This window comes from Sminthopsis crassicaudata, chromosome 3 (genome assembly GCF_048593235.1).
Source record: "Sminthopsis crassicaudata isolate SCR6 chromosome 3, ASM4859323v1, whole genome shotgun sequence".
Taxonomy (NCBI): Eukaryota; Metazoa; Chordata; class Mammalia; order Dasyuromorphia; family Dasyuridae; genus Sminthopsis; species Sminthopsis crassicaudata.
Genome location: NC_133619.1, coordinates 565,440,100 through 565,457,820, shown reverse-complemented (window position 1 = coordinate 565,457,820; position 17,721 = coordinate 565,440,100). Strand labels below are relative to the sequence as shown.

Sequence of the window (17,721 nt, the reverse complement as noted above, 5' to 3'; positions counted from 1 at the left end):
GGCCTTCTAGTACACCCTGTTCTCCCAGTTCATCTCTGCTGATATTTCTTGTCTTTACAGTTTTACAGTAAGCAATTCAGCTATCTGCTATCCTCCCCCCTTAAATCTCCTTTCTCTTTTGTTCTACTGCCATTCACGTTTTGCCATTCTCCAGCTTCAAATTTTCATCTACTCCTACTTTGCTGATAAAATCGTGCAACTCTGGAGTTTAGGACAAATTTGTTTTCTGTGCTTAATTAGGTCCTCACTGCTGGACAACAATCCTTTTATTCTTCCTTGATTGACTATGATACTCCCCACAGCAACTATTTATCCCCTTTACTTCTCCCTTTCTCCTCCTCATCAGGAGCATTGAACAGTAGGAGTTGGAACACAAGTTTAATTCATGCAGTCAGGAGCCCCTGGCTGGAGCCTTCTGGCTAAGTTACTGCTTCTGCTCTCTTTCTATGTGCAACTCTAACAAAGCTGTTTGTTTGAGCCCCTGCTAAGTCTTCTGCGCTTGCCAGATCCTTCAGTCTCTCAGCTACATCTAATGAGGACATTATCATCCTGCTAAGTCACCAAGTGTAAACTTCAGAGTATTCCTTACTACAATATTTGTATCCTTGAGATAGCCTGTGTAAAGTTCCCTACTCTTTCCCTCCTCTCCTTAGTACAGTGCTGGAACATAGTAGGCACTTACTAAATGTGTATTCTTTTTCCTCCACACATCATCTCATTCTCCTTTTTTTTCCACACACCTATCTAATCAGCTGTCCACTCTAGATAATTCTACCACGTTTACCACATCCTCTTTCCACTCATATGACCGTTACTCTAGTTTTTATTTTTCATAACAGGATCAGCACAATAGCTTTCTAATTGGTCTTTCTGTTTCCTGTTTTTTTTCTTCTCCCTCATATAGTTGTCTAGTAAATATTCACAGTTTGGACCATGCTCAAAAATTTCAATGGCTCCCTTTTATCTTTGTCCCAAATACAAACTTCTCAGCCTAGCATTTAAAAACCGTAGTTAAGTTGTCCTCCTCCTATCTTTTTAGACTTATTTTACATTTGTTATTTACACAGTAATTTATACACTGTTCTAGCCAAATTGGAATATTAATTCTCCTTGTAACTCAGTCTTGATCTCTTCACCTCTATACCTTTACACAGGCCATTCCCTATACCTGGACTGTATTTCCTCTATATTTCTGTCTTTGAGAATCCCTAATTTCCTTTAATAGTCAGCTTAGGTACTACTTTTTCCATGAAATCTTTCCTTAATTTCTGCCCTGTACCCTTTCCCTTCTTCCCCCAATTTGGTAATATTTTCTACTCTATCAAATTATCTTTTGTATATGAATCTAAGTAAAATGTAAGCTCTTTGAGGTCAGGTACAATCTTGGTTTTGTTTTTATGTCCTTGGCAACTAGTAGAGTGACTTGCATATTTTTTAGTTCTGACATGTAATTTCATCAGTATGATGAGCTAACTGATATGGAAACTCCCTCCATCAGTGCTGATGGACAACTAACTCATTTGTAACTCATAGCCTTTAGAGAATCATTGGGAATCAATGAGAGTTTAAGTGGTTTGTCCCTGATCATAAGCTAGCTACTTAAAAGAAGCAGGACTTGAACCCAAATTTTACTAACTCTAGGGCTGACCTGTTATTTAATGAGTTTTCCATTGATTCTAGGAGTTTCTTGCTTTATACTCTCTCTTGATTAGAGTTGGATCTGTGATAGGTATAAAATTGGGGCAACATTCTTTTCTTTTTTTGCTTTCATAAAATTTTTTTACATTCATTTTTTATTTTTTCTCAGTTACATTCAAACAGTTTTAACATTAAAAAAAATTTTGAGTTTCATATTCTTTTCTTTCCTTTTTTCACTTCCCTCTTAAAAAAGGAAGCAATTTGATATAGATTACAACATTCAGTCATGCAAAAGAATTCCATATTAGCCATTTTGCAAAAGAAAATGCAGACCAAAGAACATAATAGTAAAGTGAAAAAGTATACTTCAATGTACTTTTTAGCTATTTCTAAAGAGTTTCAGATTCAATCATATCTTTCTCTGGAAGGGGATAGAATTTTCCATCATTAGTCCTTCAAAATTGTCTTGGATTAGCTGAGAATAGCTAAGTCATTCACAGTTGATCATCATACAATATCATGGTTACTTTGTACAATGTTTTCCTGGTTCTGCTCAATTTATTTTGCATCAGTTCAGATAAGTCCATATTTTTCTGAAACCATTCTGTTCATCATTTTTCATAACATAATATTATTGTATCACAATCATATACTACCTTTTTCAATCCTGCAGCTTTCAAAAACAATGGAAGAAATCTTTCTAGAAAGAATACTGCTTATTGGACTAGATTAGGAAATCTGTTATCCTTTGGGGATGTCAGGGAGTCTGGTCTGTTGTGCAAAATAGCTTAGTCCACTGCGCTAAACTATCCTTGTAAGTGAATTTAAACAATGAATGTTTTTTGACTGCTGATAAAAGGAGGGGTTGTTGCTAGCCCCTTAGCTTTTCTGTGGGGGCTGAGATCCTGTCAAGGGCAGATTCATGCTTTGTCAATAAATTAATAGTGCTTAGAACTTTGTATCTCAGTTTACCTAGATTTCAGTCTTAACAGATGCGAATTAAATAGCTAAAGAATTTAAATCACCTTATTACTTTTTCCTTTGGATTTGGAATTGACACTAGAGGGCTGAGCCCTAAAGAGTTGTGAGTAGTAGCCTGGATGTGTTGCTACTTTTATTGATCCATCCCAAGGAGATATACTTATTTCTGTCAATTTGCAAGCATGAATGGATTTGTTTCTCTCTTTGCAGATTGTCTGCGGCTATGCACATACATTAGTGTTAACAGATGAAGGTCACCTCTATGCTTGGGGAGCCAACTCTTATGGCCAGTTGGGTACTGGCAATAAAAGTAACCAGTCTTACCCTACTCCAGTCTCTGTGGAAAAGGACAGGTAATATTTGCATTTTCAAGATGAACAAGGAGTAAATGTGGCAGAGAAGTACAAAGTATTTACCTTTTTTAGTGTGGGGGAGGTTGAATGGGTAATGAACTCTGGATTTGTGACTATCAGTGTAGGAAACTTCCAGGGTGAAAACTGCCTTGACCAATGTAGATGTATAGCTCATTGGTAACTCACAGACTTAGAGCATTGAGAGATCAGTTGCCTGTGGACATGGGGGCAGCCAATACAGAAACATAGAGAAAGACATGAAGTGTCAGTGGCTAAGGAACATCAAGACCAATATTATATTGGGTGATAGAGTATGTGGAGTTATGAAGAGGTAGGATGAGAATGGTTTGTACCCAACAAAGGATTTTATATTTTATTCTTGAGATAATAGGGAGTCACTGGAATTTGTTGAGTTGGAGGGTGTGTGTGTTTGTGTGTGTGTGTGTGTGTGTGTGTGTGTGTGTGTGTATTGGGGAGTTGACATGTTTAGACTTGCACTTTAGGAGAATCACTTTGGCAACTGTGTGGAGCATAAATTAAGGTAGGGAGAGAGCTGGGGGAAGCAATCCTGTTAGAAGACCATTGTCTAGTGAAGAAGTAATAAAAGCCTGGATTAGCGTAGTCTGTATGAGTAGAAAACAGGAATTTTTATAAAAGATATATTGTGGAAGTAGAAATGGAAAGATTTGGTAACTGACTGGAGAGATGAGTTGAATAAGAGTGAGGAACTGAGATTAAAGCCCAGGTACTTGGGTTCCTAGTGTGATGGTGAGACCCTCAAAGGAAATTGAAAAGCTGAGGAAAAAGATAGGTTTTAGAGGAAAGATAATAAATTCATTTTGGTGTAAACATTTAGCAGTTTCCTATTGTGACAGTTTCCTATGGGTAGCAATTAATACTGACAATGAAAACAGACTATTTGTTTGAGGAATAATAATAATCATTAGCCAACACCTTATAGGATAGCAATTTCATTTCGTCATCCTAGGCACCAGAAAAGATTCAGAGTTTAGCTAGAACAAAATCTTAGATCTCATGCAGCTTGTGTTCTTTAATAGAGATGATATGTATTAATATGGTCATATGTCTACTAAGCGGCAGAACTGGGATTAGAACTTCATTTTTTTCTCAATAAAATATATCTAATTTTTTCTCTTCCATCCTAATTCTTCCTATTCCATCAGAAAAAAAGAAAAACAAAATTTCATAGCAAATATGCGTAAATAAAACTAATTCCTGCATTATCTGTCAGAAAACATATATCTCAGATTGTAAACAAGTCTTTGCCTTTCTGTCAAGAAGGAAGAATCACATATCAGAATCTAGTATCAGTGTCTAGAATCATAGTCAATCACTGTGTTGATTAGAATTCTTAAGTCTTTCAGAGTTTTTGATCTTTACAGTGTTATTTCATTGTATAAACTGTTACTCATTTTGCTCTGTATCAATTCATATAAGTCTTCCCAGGTTTCTCTCAAACTGCCCTGCAATTCACCATTTCTTATAGCCTCAGATAGTATTTCATTATATTTATATACCATAATTTCGTCAATCATTCCCTAATCAATGATATCCCTCAGTTTCTAGTTCTTTGTCACCACAAAAAATCTGTTATCTTTTTTGTACATATGAGTCCAATTTCATTCATCTGATGTAGGCCATTATGTCTTCGTTTCTGAACTGCTGGTTGGGCTCCCTGCCTCAGGTCTCTCCCTATTCCAGTCCATCTTCCATACTGCTGTCAAATTGATCTTCCTAAAATGCAGCACTTACATTGCACCCTCTCATTCAGTAAACTTTGTTGGCTCCTTGTTACCTCAAGGATCAAAGATAAAATCTTCTGGCTTTTAAAGCCCTCCATAATCTGGTTCCTTTAAAACTATCTAGTGTTTTTACACTTTATTTTCTTCCACATTTTCTACAATCCAAAAGCATTAGTTCCTTGCCATCCCTAAAATTCAACCTATCTTTTGGCTGAGTATTTTCATAGGTTTATGGCTAATCTCCATACTCAGAACACTTTCTTTTCTCATTTCTACCTTCTAGTATCCTTGGCTTCCTTCTAGTTCCCTCTCAGTTCTACTTTTTAACTTCCTTAGATCCCCTCAAGACTCACCTGAAATACCACCTTCAGCAAGAGACCTTTCTGAGTATTCCGAGCTTTCCAAGTTCACCAAGGTTGGTTCTTGAATGATAGATATGTTTGTCTCAGGAACTTTTCTTAATGCTTTTCCGTTTTGGTAGGACTTTCAAGAACCCTCTGCTGGGATAGCCTGCAAGAGCCCAAGAACTCTACATGATATAAAACAGGGCTTCTTAAACTATTTCTACTCATGATCTGTTTTTGCCTGACAAATTTTTATGTAATCCCAGGTACGTAGGAATATAAAATAGGAGTATCAACAAACATTTACTGATAATAAATAATAATTTTGCAACCCTTTCATTTAGTTACAATACCTCATATGGAGATGTGAATCACAGTTTAAGAAGTTATATTATAGGATAGGACTTTTATAGTGAAAAGCTATTTGGTGCTAGGAGCTGGTTCAAATACTGGCACTGCCATTGGGTCTCAATATCCTTATCTATAAAATGAGGGAATTGGACCAGATGCCCATGAAGGACCAACTTCCATTCTAAATTTATGATCCTAGGATTATGCTGTTTGCAGAATATTTTGGCCTACTTTGATCACTTGATAAGTGCTCATGAAAAAAATTTAAAAGTCCTTATTCATAGAACATAGAATTTTAGATTTGTCAAGGACCTCTATGGCAATCTATTCCAACCCATTTCTGAAAAATAATCTTATATTTAGACTAGGTATCATCCAACCTAAGTATTGGTGTATACATTTTAGCTTTCTATATTCCAACCCTCTATATCCTAATCCTCTTCCCTCTCATTCCTCACTCCCCCAGTCTTATCTCTTTAAAGGCAGAGACCATTTAATTTTCTTTGGATCCCCAGGACCTAGCACCTTGTTTTCAATGTAGTAGGCCGTTAATAAATGGGTTTGAGAAGATTAATATGTCAGTGTTGAGAGGATGCATTGGAAGGGTGACAGATTGGAGGTCTTGAAAGCAGTCAGAAGACTGTCATAGTCCAGCTGTAAAATGATTACTAGGGTTACTGTAACCAAGAAGACTGCAAAAGAAGTCTTGATAGAACTTGATAACTAGATTATGGAATAAGGGAAAATAACCAGAAATAATAAACTTTGAATTGTTAAAAGAATGGAGGCCAGTAGCTGAAAGTAAGAAGCTAGGAGGGTTGTTATAAGTTCTAGGGATACAAAGAAAGACAAAAACATGGAGGCTTGAGTGGGAAGATGAGGAATTTCCTTTTCTGCTTTGGTGGTGAACTATTAAAGATCAGTTATTAACTAAACGACCAAAACACCATGTTATCTATAGGATTCTTTTGGGAATCACCTAATGGCCAATCTCAGAGTCACCTAGATCTTTTGCATAATGACCTCAGAAAGCCTCATTCTTCTACATAAGAAACCAACAGAATCCTAGAAGGGAAAGTTAGGGATTTTCAATATATTTTTGGGTCCACACACAAAACTCTTCGTTTTCCCCTAGAAATGAAACAATAAAAATATATTTTTTCTTCTTTACAGAATATTTTAAAGTAAGAGTTTGTGGAACATTTTTTTCAGTTATTTAATTTTAATTTAATATTTAATTTTTGATTTGAAATTTTTTTTCTTCCTCTGTTGGAAGAGGGGGCAAAATAAAAATAAAACCCTCGTTACAAATGTGCACAGTGAAGCAAAACTGATTCTCACATGACTGCCTTTGCACATGTCTTTCCCACCCCAGCCCCATATCTGGAACCCTCTGGGAATCTCTGGCTTTCTTCAGAGCACCACTTATGATTCCCCCTTCCATACAAGGCCTGCCTTGACTCCCCCCAGTTGCTAGCGCCTTCTATTCTTTGAAATTACATTGTATTACTTTATACTTTCTATTTTCTTTCTTGTGAACGTGGTGAAACTCTCCTAATAAAATAGCATATAAGCTCCTCAAGGACTGGGACAGCTTTACTTTTTTACCTAGCACAGTGTCCTGGATGTAATAGACATTTAATATGCATTGAATTGGATTGAACAAGTGAAGTTTTTTTTTTTTTTTTAATTTAAATACTTCATTTTATTTCTTGGTTTCTTGAGTTGTTGTTGGAAAATGGAATTCATGGTAAGATGTTGTGTATGGGCACACTGCCAGGAGGACCGACTAAGAGCCACCAGTAGGGTATTGTAAAAATCCTGTAGAACCTCAAGTTGATGAAGTAGGGGTCTCATTGTTGCAGACATTGTAAGTCAGGATGCAGTCTGGACATGCTCTGAGTGAAAGATAGGCTAGGAGAAGGCCGCCCCCCTCCTCACCCCCTTGGCTCACCGGGGCGCCTTTGGGTTTGCTTCTGAACTTAGAGTGATTGAGATTGCAGCCTGCCACTCGGCGCACACCTCAGCGGCCAAGACCCAGAGCGGCCACATCTACATGTGGGGCCAGTGTCGGGGCCAGTCGGTGACCCCTTCCTCACCTCACCCACTTCTCCTGCACGGACGATGTATTCGCCTGCTTCGCCACCCCCCGCGGTGTCCTGGCGCCTCCTCTCTGTCGGTGAGTCTGATTTGGGACAGCGGCTGAGCAAGTATGGGGGAGGGTGAGAGTGCAGTAGGAGTGGAAGGTAGCCATGAGGGGGATGGTGTATTTTCCTGTGATCATTCACATCAGGAAAAACATCTTTTGTGCCTGAGGAGGAGAATGGGACTGGCTAGGCTGGGAGCTATGCATCTGTGAATCAAAAACCCGCTTCTGCTAGACTGAAGATTCTTAAAGGATCCATCAACTTGTTTAAAAACATTTTGTAACTATTTCAGTATAATAGAATTCCTTTGTAAGCCTGTGTATTTTATATTATTCATTTGAAAACATTCTGAAAAGAGGTCCAAAGACTTCACCAAGACTCAAATATACCATCTGTGGTGTAAAAAAAAGTTTTAGACTTTCCCTGGAGCTAAGGGAGGTAGATGGTCCATTGACTTAGGGGATTATTATTGAAACTTTCATTTATATATTACCATGTAACTTGGTAGTTCAGTGGTTAGAGCCTTGAGCCTGTGGACTGGAAGACCTCAGAAGCTTAATATCTGTGTGATCCCAAGCAAGTCACTTAACTTCTGTCTGCCTCTGATTCCTCTTCTGTAAAATAGTATCCACTTTAAATGCTAGCTATTATGATTACTTTAAGATTTATAAAGTATTTTCTTTGAAATACTCCTGTGGAATCGGTGGTATAAAAACTATCCCTCTGAGGAGCCTGAGACAAAGCTCGTAATGTACGGCTTTCAGGCTTGGGTCTTTGTAGAGAAGCTCTAGCCTTCTGACTCTAAGCCTGGGACTCTTGTCTCTTCATTTGTATGAAGACCTTTCATCCTGCAGACATTTGAAGCTTCAGCACAAAAAGCTCCTTGGAATTGTGTTTAGGATCTTAGGAACTTGGGGAATAGATGAGGAAGATCTTGTCTACAGTACATAAATACTGAGGGGAATTAGTGTATCATTAATTAGGAACAGCACATTCTGATTATGTGTGTTGCTAAGATCTGAACTGTCTCTTGTCGCCCTAGAGCCGGATGACCACCTCACAGTAGCTCAGTCACTAAAGAAAGAGTTTGATAACCCTGAAACTGCGGATTTGAAATTTTTGGTGGATGGAAAATATATTTACGTGCATAAGGTCCTTCTCAAAATTAGGTAAGGAATAAATTTCTTCTTCTTGAATTGAGTTGGCCCATTCATTAATTTGGGGACACCAATTTGAGCAAGGCACAGTACTAGGTGCTATGGGGAATTCCAAGAAATACAGGGTATCTCAAAAGTCTTAGTGTACTTATAAGTTGTGGGGATACTTTGTATAAGATACCGTCTCTATTAGTAGAGAACCTGTAATGTGAGAGGGAAGTCAAGATGTATATAATGTAGAACATGGAAAGAATAATGCAAAGCACTATAGGTTTAAGTGACCCAAATGAAAGCTCATATCTAGTAGGATCTGTTTCATTTCTTGTTGCTATTTGAAGGCCTGGCACATAGTAGGTTAATAAGTCAGTACTTGTTGATTGATAATCATGGAAGAAAGAAAATGGGTGGAGGTAGTAAATGTTTTCTGAACTGTAGGTTGTACTGTGTTATCTTCTTTACATTGTTATGAAAACTAAATGAAAAATATTTAAGGTAAACTTCAAAAGCTATATATATGTATTGGTTATTATGATTGCATATATTATCCTCTTGGTATTGCTTATTTCATTCTAGATCAGTTCAGGCCAACCTCATTTCTCTGAATTCTTCATATTAATCAATATTTACTCCACAAGAATATTACATTGATTTAAGTTCAAGTCAGACACTTAATATCTGGGCAACTCATTAACCTTTATTTGTCTTAACTTTCTCATCTATAAAATAGAGATAATAGTAGCACATAATCTTTCATGATTATTGTATCAAATGATATATTTTTTATAATATTTAGATGTTTTTAATATTTTAGGTACAAACTTTAAAATGCTACCTAAATAGTGGCTATTATTAATACTATAATTGTCATTATATACCAAAAATTTTTCAGCCATTCCCCAATTGATGCTCACCCATTTGGTTTCCATTTCTCCCCTAGTAGAATATAAGACAGGTGCTGTCTCTTTAATTCCCCAGTATCTAGCACAGTGGCTAGAACCTAGCAGATATTTAATAAACACTTATTTGTCAGACTGCTGCTATGGGCTTCCTTTTTCAGGTGTGAACATTTTCGTTCAGTGTTGAATGGCAATGAGGATGACATAGTAGAAATGGATGAATTTTCATATCCTGTTTATCGAGCCTTTCTGGAATACCTGTACACAGACTGTATCAATCTCTCTCCAGAGGATGCAATAGGTAATTAGCACGAGTCATATTATACCAATAATATAGTAAGATATTCTTTTTCATGCTAAGAGCATGGAAAGATAGTCCTTGGAGATATACAGTGATTTGGGCCTTATTCCTCTTACCTTTCTTTCCCTTTCTTCAATTTTATTTCACCAAGGAAGCAGAAATAATTTGAAACCCCAAATCATCACTACTGGTGCTATTAATGTTGTTTTTCTTGACCATTTCAGACATCCCTTACCATAACTGATAGCTGCCTGGGAGCTGCCCATAAGATATTTGCATTTTAAAAGGGACAAGATTAATAGGAAATACTTTGCAAATTGACAAAACTACACACACACACACACACACACACACACACACACACACACACACACACACACACACACACACACACTTTTTTAAAAAAAGAAAAACATCCTAGTAGTAGTTGAAGTGAGTTGATGTTTGAAATTAATTCTTCCTAATAAATACTCTTACTTTCCCTAGGACTGCTAGATCTGGCAACATTTTACAGAGATAATAGATTGAAAAAGCTCTGTCAGCAAACTATTAAGCAAGGGATCTGTGAGGACAATGCCATTGCTCTGCTTTCAGCTGCTGTGAAATATGAAGCCCAGGTAAGAAGAAAGATTTGGAGGGAGGGTATTTGAGAGAGCAGTCACAGCTTTCTGGAATCACCACCTGACCTTGTACTTCATAGGACTGCTATGCGCTGGTCACTTGAGACAGTGTATGCAAAGTGCTTTGTAACCATAGAGGTTTATATGAATATGAGCTATTTTTATTGCTGTATTTGGAACAATGACAAGTTAATCAATTGATAATCACTTATTAAATTTTATTTAATGCAAAACACTGTGCTGGGCACTGTAGGTTCAAAAACTATAATGAAATGGCCCCTGCTCTTAACAATTTTATGTTATATTGGGGAAACAATAAATACAAAAATATGTATATAGAAAACATATTTGTGCATATCTTTACAAAATGTATGTTTCATACACACAGAGATATATTATACATGTATGTATGTATAAGCATGCATATAAAGTAAATACAAGGAACTTTCCAAAGGAGATTTTCCCCAAAAATCTAGCTACATGAAGAATTAGAAAAGTTGCTTTAAAGTTATGCATGGTGTCAGCTGCAAAAAAGACAGAATTTACCCTATTTCATCATTGTGGACATCCTAGGCTTAAAAGTTAAGGAACAATGAACTATAATATTTACTTGTGGTTTTCTTTATAATTCCTGTTTTCTGCTCTAAGCAATTTTTCATTTAAAACAATTTTTTTTTTGCTGCTATTCTTATCAGAACTGCCCAAAAGTGCAGGCTGATGTATTTGAATTTTTAAAAAATTGCTTAAATTTTAAGTCTTGCTTAGAAAACTAATTAGTGTTTTCTCCTATAATAATGACACTAGGTTTTTCTAGTTTAGTAACCTGTTTCCTTTCATAGTAATATTGCTAAATAATCCTAATTTTAACTGCTTTATTTTCTGATGGTGGGGCTCCAGTGTGTACAGTTGTTTTGTCTTTGACCACTGACCATCACCTGTATTACGTTGGTGCAGTGAGTCTTGGATTTCACTATTTTACAGAATCTCATTGCAACTGATTTGATTCTGTTGTTTGTTTGAACTCATCCTAACTAATTTTGGATCAGATTATCCCACATAATGATCCTTAAGCTATTCAAAAATGGCAGAACCTTTCTTTTTAAACAAAAATTTGATAGAACCCTTACATTAAAATCTTTTACAAATATTTTTTTAAAATCTGTTGTTGTTGACATGAAATCATAGCCAAGTTACATGAGATTGATTTTCAAAGAGAAAACCAGCATGTTTTTAGATCAATAGATCAATTTTTTACTGAGGGTTTTGTGTGTGTGTGTGTGTGTGTGTGTGTGTGTGTGTGTAAGATTCCTTGTTATCAGTGTTTTTTTTTTTTTTTTTAATTTGGGAGTGCTGTTGAAAGCAGTATCTTAATTTAGAATATATTTTATGATATTTATTTCCCCCTTACCTTACGTAAACATATGTTTAATTTAGTTCATTTGAATTTGGCAAACACTTGAAAAGACCAAGTATAGTCTGCTAGGTGCTAGAATAAAATGATTCTTAATGCTCAAAGAGCATATATTCAGGGGCGGCTAGGTGGCACAGTGGATAGAGCACCAGCCTTGAATTCAGGAGGACCCGAGTTCAAATCTGGTCTCAGACACTTAACACTTCCTAGCTGTGTGACCCTGGGCAAGTCACTTAACCCCAGCCTCAGAAAAAACAAACAAACTTATATTCATAGGATCATAGATTTAAAGCTGAAATTTCAGGACCTTAAAGTTCATGAGGTTTAATCCCCTCTTTTTACAGCTAATGAAAATGTGACCAAGAGAGAATGCCATTTTCCCAGTGTCACAAATACAACATATAAAAGTAACTCTGATACTAAATAGAATATGATAAGGGCAAGAGAGAATTCTAAAGCTCTACAAAGAAAATCTGAGGAGAAAGAAAAGATCATAAAAATTTAGTGGATGATCCATAAATGTTTCATGGAGAAGGTGGTCTAAGCTGTCTTAGGAAAGAAAAGAATTTCAAGCAACAGAAATGCAGATGGGTGAATTCCAGGAAGCCAGCTTTTTTAGGTGCACAGAGGTGGATGATGGCTGTTTATTTTGACTGGAACATAACAAATAATGAATGAAAGAATATGAAATTATTAAGTGCTTACATGTACCAGGCGTTATACTAAAGCATACTTTTACAATATTTACAGGGATAGTAGCCATGAAAAGGGTTTTAGACAGGAAAGGCAGAGGGAACGGTGATTAAGACCATAGAGAAATTAATTGAATGTGTCCTTTCCAGGAATGGTAGTGATGATTTGATGACTTTTCAGAATTGAAAACTGAAAAGTAATTGGGTTGAGGGAGCATCTAAAATGATCCTAGAAAAGTAGGGTGGAAAGAGATTATGAAAGTCCTTAAGTACTAAGCTAAGGACTTTGTATTTTACTTTATAGGCAATGAAAGTTTGAGCAGAGAAGTGATATTATTAGGTAGATTATTTTGGGAATTGTATGAGGATAGATTTGTCAGGGGAGAAATTGAAATTGGAGAATATAAAAAAAAATTATTATAGAATAGTCCTTGCAAGACATGCTGAGGCAGGGCCTGAATTAAAGGGAGGTAACAGGTGATAGAAAAGAGAAGAAACATGTGGTTTCTTAGAGATAGAATTGGCAAGACAGGATCCCTTAACAGAAAGATGTTTTTCCAGTGCTGATCTCCTCTTTAATTACGTGATCAGGTACAACAAAATATGCAATACCATTTCCTTCAGAAAATTCTGTTCTCCTTTAGAGCAATCCATAATAAATCTTAGCCACCTTTTCTACAGCTTTAGGTCAAGATAAAACATATTTTAATGTAGAACTGATTGGATGTAGGAGCTCAATTTAGGTGAGTTTGTGGTGCTGGCAGGACCACAAACAGAACAGAAAAGGATATATATATATATATATGTATATATATATATAGATAGATAGATAGATAGAATTGAGAATAGTTTGCATGGTAGCGAATTTTAGTTATGAAGTGAAGGATTCCACTGAGAGAGAGTTTAGAGAGAAAAAGAGAAGAGGGCTGGGAATATATCCTTTGGAGGTAAATACACATAGGGAATGAGAATTAAGTGGATCAGGGAATCTAATTTCAAAAGAATAATTAGGTAGAAAAAGTGGAGGTGTACAGTATCATGGGATCAAGGGAAGAGGGATATAAAGAGCAAAGATTGTCAAATGCTGTAGAAAATTCAGGGATGTTGAAGAATGAGAAAAAATTATTCGATTTGACAAGAGGTCACTGTTGGTTCTGGAGAGGAAATTTTGAATTGTAGAGACAGATTACAAGAGGTTAGGGATTGAATGGGAGGTGAGGATGTAGAAACAGGTAGGTAGATAGATCTACATATATATATATGTAAACTTTTTCTTTAATTTTAAGAGTAACAAGAAAAATATGAGACAATAGCTTTAGGGGTGGGAATAAAAAAGATAATTTTTTTTTTTCAGGTTGGAGAGAGCTGAGCATGTTTCTGTGTGGAGGGGAAGGAACTTGTAAGAAAGAAAGATGTTTTGTTGTTTGTTTGTTTGTTTGTTTTTTTCAATTAACAAGCATTTATTTTTTTCCCCTCTCACTTTTCCCCTTCCTGAGGAAAAAAAGCACACAAAACAAATATATATATATAATCAAATTAAGCAGATTTCCATACTGGCCATGTATAAACATGCACATCCTATTCTCCTCGGGAAAAAATTGAATATGAGAGAGATGGAGCAATTAGTGCAAAAGTACCAAAGAAAGCAAGAATAGATGGACTTGGGGCAAAATTGTAACATTAACACAGTAAAGGATAGTTGTAACATTAACATAGTAAGGATAATTCCTCACTTTAAAAAATTTTTGAGAATTTTATTTTTACATTTGCTGTGTTTAGTGTTTATCTTAAAATTCTTACTAAACTAGAAAACAAAAGGTATTTTCAGCAAATGGAAGGATGGCTCTTAAGTTCTCCTTTGACAGGAAGGGTTTAATGGACTTCCTTTTATCATGAGTCCAGGAGCAACAAAAAACATTTCATGGGACATCATTTCCTATTGTAGTGCTCATCATAAGTATGTAATACAAAAAATGGCTAGAAAAAAACTTTCACCTTTATGCACTAGTAGAAAATGAGAGGGAAAGGGAAATTCTGTAAAGAACTTTTGAAAACTGTCCTTATTAATCCAGACACTCAATAATTATGATGCAAAAGTGAGTATGGAGAAGAAAATATGGCAAAGAAATAAGAAACAAGAAAATCCAAAATTTTGTTATCTCCCAATGAAATTCACTTATGTGTATCATTAACTCTTTTTTGGAGAAAAGAGTTAAGAGATTCTGGACATGGCAAAAACCAAATCTCATAAAAAAAATTAAAACTGATTATTATTTAGCCAGAAATTATTATTCATCATAGTGGATTCATTCTGGACTCAGCTGTGTACAATCAGACCACCCATTTGTCAGAGAAAAGAAAAAAATTAATGCAAAACCAGAAAATTAAAAATGAGAAAATAAATCTAGCATCCAGTTAAAACAATTCTAACTGAACCAATTTAAAAAGCTTTCTGACACTCAGAAAAAAGGAATAAATACTAATTATATGGAGACACAGATTATAGTTGTTTCCTAAATAAGCTTTCTCAATCAGTCAGTTTCCATGATGAGAACAAAATAGCCTAGAAACTGCTTCAGCAAAGCCTTTATTTTCTTGCCTAATGAAAAAAAAAAGTACAATAGCCAAAGGCATTAATTAATTTAGATATAAATTCATTTTAAAAATCATATGGAGGATGATAGAAGATGAGCATTATTACTTAATAAAATAGTGAAAAGCAATGGAGGGAAAACAAATTTAAAGAAAGTTTGGTAAAAGAACTATTTAAGCATAGTTAAACATATTTAATTTGAAACAGGAAGTTAATAAAACATATGCAACAAAAACAGTAACTAATGCAAACTATGCAAACAAAATATGCATATTTCAGTGGAGATGTGTTAATGACATCCATCAGTATTGAGTAAATCAGAGAAACTGGAAGGACAGAAATAGGTAAAAGTAGAAAAACTCTATAAAGATTTATCTAATAAAATCTTTTCACCATCAGGGACAGTGGAGACACCACATTTGGACTCCGAACACTCCAGACCCAAAGGGACAAAATGAAGATGTGGCAGTGACACTGTAGAAAATAAAGATGAGAAGAGCTGCTTATCTAGATCCAGTAATCAATTTTGGAGGTGACATAATTTTGAGGGATAGAATTTCAGATTTTCCAAAGGGAGGAGGATACAAAAGCATAGGAAAAAATCTTGGATCTCCTTATTATAAAAAGGACTTGTAAATATCTGTAATTACCAATTCATGTGCTGACTTTTTCATCTCCAAAATTTTTTTGTGAGAGTAACACACACAAACTTTGAGGTTATTTTGATGAAGGTATTTAAAGGGAACAGGAAATCTTTCATAATTTATATTCTATACCAGCCTTTTTTTTTTTTTTTTTTTTTTGCTTAGGCAGTTGGGGTTAAATGACTTGCCTAGGGTCCCACAGCTAGGCAGTGTTAAGTGTCTGAGCCCAGATTTGAACTCAGATCCTCGTGACTTCAGGGCTGGTGCTCTATCCACTGCACCACAGTGAACCATATTTTTACATTATGTAATTGACTATATCCACCAGACCATATTTTTACAGTTATGTAATTGGCTGAAAGGCATAAAGAATCCCAATTTCTTTAGAACTTATTTGTTAATTATGAAAAGGAAAAGCTGCCTTAAAGGCTCTCCTCCAATTAGATGCTCATGTCAAAATCATGTAAGATTTCTTAAGATATATAAGAACATAGGTTCTATTAGACTATCCTCCAATTGTTAGTAGCAACCAAGGCATATAATGGGGTTGTAGGCTAGCCCAAGGTGTTTTCCTGCTGCGATGGAAGATGAGTAGTCCAGGGACTAAATTGAAAAGGGGATCTGTATAGCTGTTGAGATCTTCCAAGTGCTCTATTTGTAGATGACATTGTACTCGTTGCATCCAGCCCCAGAACATTGTTGGGCCTCCTCAATGAAAAGAGGTGGCGGTAAGGAAATGTGCATCCATTAAGGGCCTAGTATGTGTCAGGCACTATGCTGACTGCTCTTACAAATTAATCTCGCTGATCCTCACAACAGCCCAATGAAGCAGGCACTGTTATTACCCCCATTTTACAATGTGGAAACTGAGGCAAATAGGTTAAGTGACTAGTTCAGGGTCACACAGCCTCTGTGGCCAGATCCAGTTCTTCCTGGTCCAGAGCAAGCCCTCCGTGCCAGCCAGCTGCTCTTATGAGATGTATAAGTACTTAAGAGTTCAGCCTAACCAGCCACTGGGGAAAAAAAGCAAGGGAATAAAACCTTGTGGTCAGCCTACCAGATGCATTTGGATGCACAGAAGTAGCCCATCAGTACTTATACCTTGGACAGCCTTGGGATCATGCAGCAGGAGGAGATCAAGAATTACTTTGGGAAATTTTACAGTTCTTTGAATGAACAGGCTTTTTTGCGGAAACATGTCTGTTTTCTTAATATCTGAATTCTTCTATGATGTTGCATCACTATGATTTCTGGGATAGCACAGTCTTTAAAGAATCAAGATTGAGAGTCATCCATTGAATGGATGCTGTCAGAGAAACATTTGGCTGAAAAAAGAAGGGGCCAGTCACAAAGCAGAAGTAAGGGAGAGAGAACCATGGGTATCCAGGTGGGGGCCCTTCATGTATTGGGTGGACCTTTGTAGCAGCTTAGGGGAAGACAGGAACGAGTTACCTAAGGTGGGTGGGCCTGGTGTGTTCAGATTCCCAGAGTTCCCACATTGATGAGATCATAGGGAACCATAGGGTTTTGTTTCTAAATAAATACTCTCGTGATTTTGCCAGACTTTTGGAACTCGTATTTTAAATTTATTAACAGCATAGTGTGTTTCAGGAACAATAGAAGTAAGCATTAAATGGAGATGTCAGTTTATTCTATTTGGGATTTGGCACTTAGACTTGGAAATATTTGTTTTTTCATTAATTTTCCTATCTCTTTAAACATCTAGATTTTGCTTAATTAAATCCAAAAGGGAAAATGGTAGACAGAAAAAAAATAGTAAAAACAAACCCAAAACACTAAGAATATATATAGTTGCTAGTTATTTTTCTT

The 17,721-nt window shown here is 36.0% G+C and overlaps 1 protein-coding gene across 1 annotated transcript in view; it reads left to right on the top strand.

Moving 5' to 3' along the window:
* The window catches only part of LOC141564870 (RCC1 and BTB domain-containing protein 2-like), a 75,888-nt gene that overhangs the window by 33,909 nt on the left and 24,258 nt on the right, over window positions 1-17,721 (top strand). Inside the window, 7 exon segments of the mRNA XM_074307715.1 lie at window positions 2,830-2,972; window positions 7,417-7,522; window positions 7,524-7,577; window positions 7,579-7,609; window positions 8,620-8,746; window positions 9,792-9,931; window positions 10,418-10,548. Of these exon segments, the coding sequence (XP_074163816.1) occupies window positions 2,830-2,972; window positions 7,417-7,522; window positions 7,524-7,577; window positions 7,579-7,609; window positions 8,620-8,746; window positions 9,792-9,931; window positions 10,418-10,548 (732 nt within the window).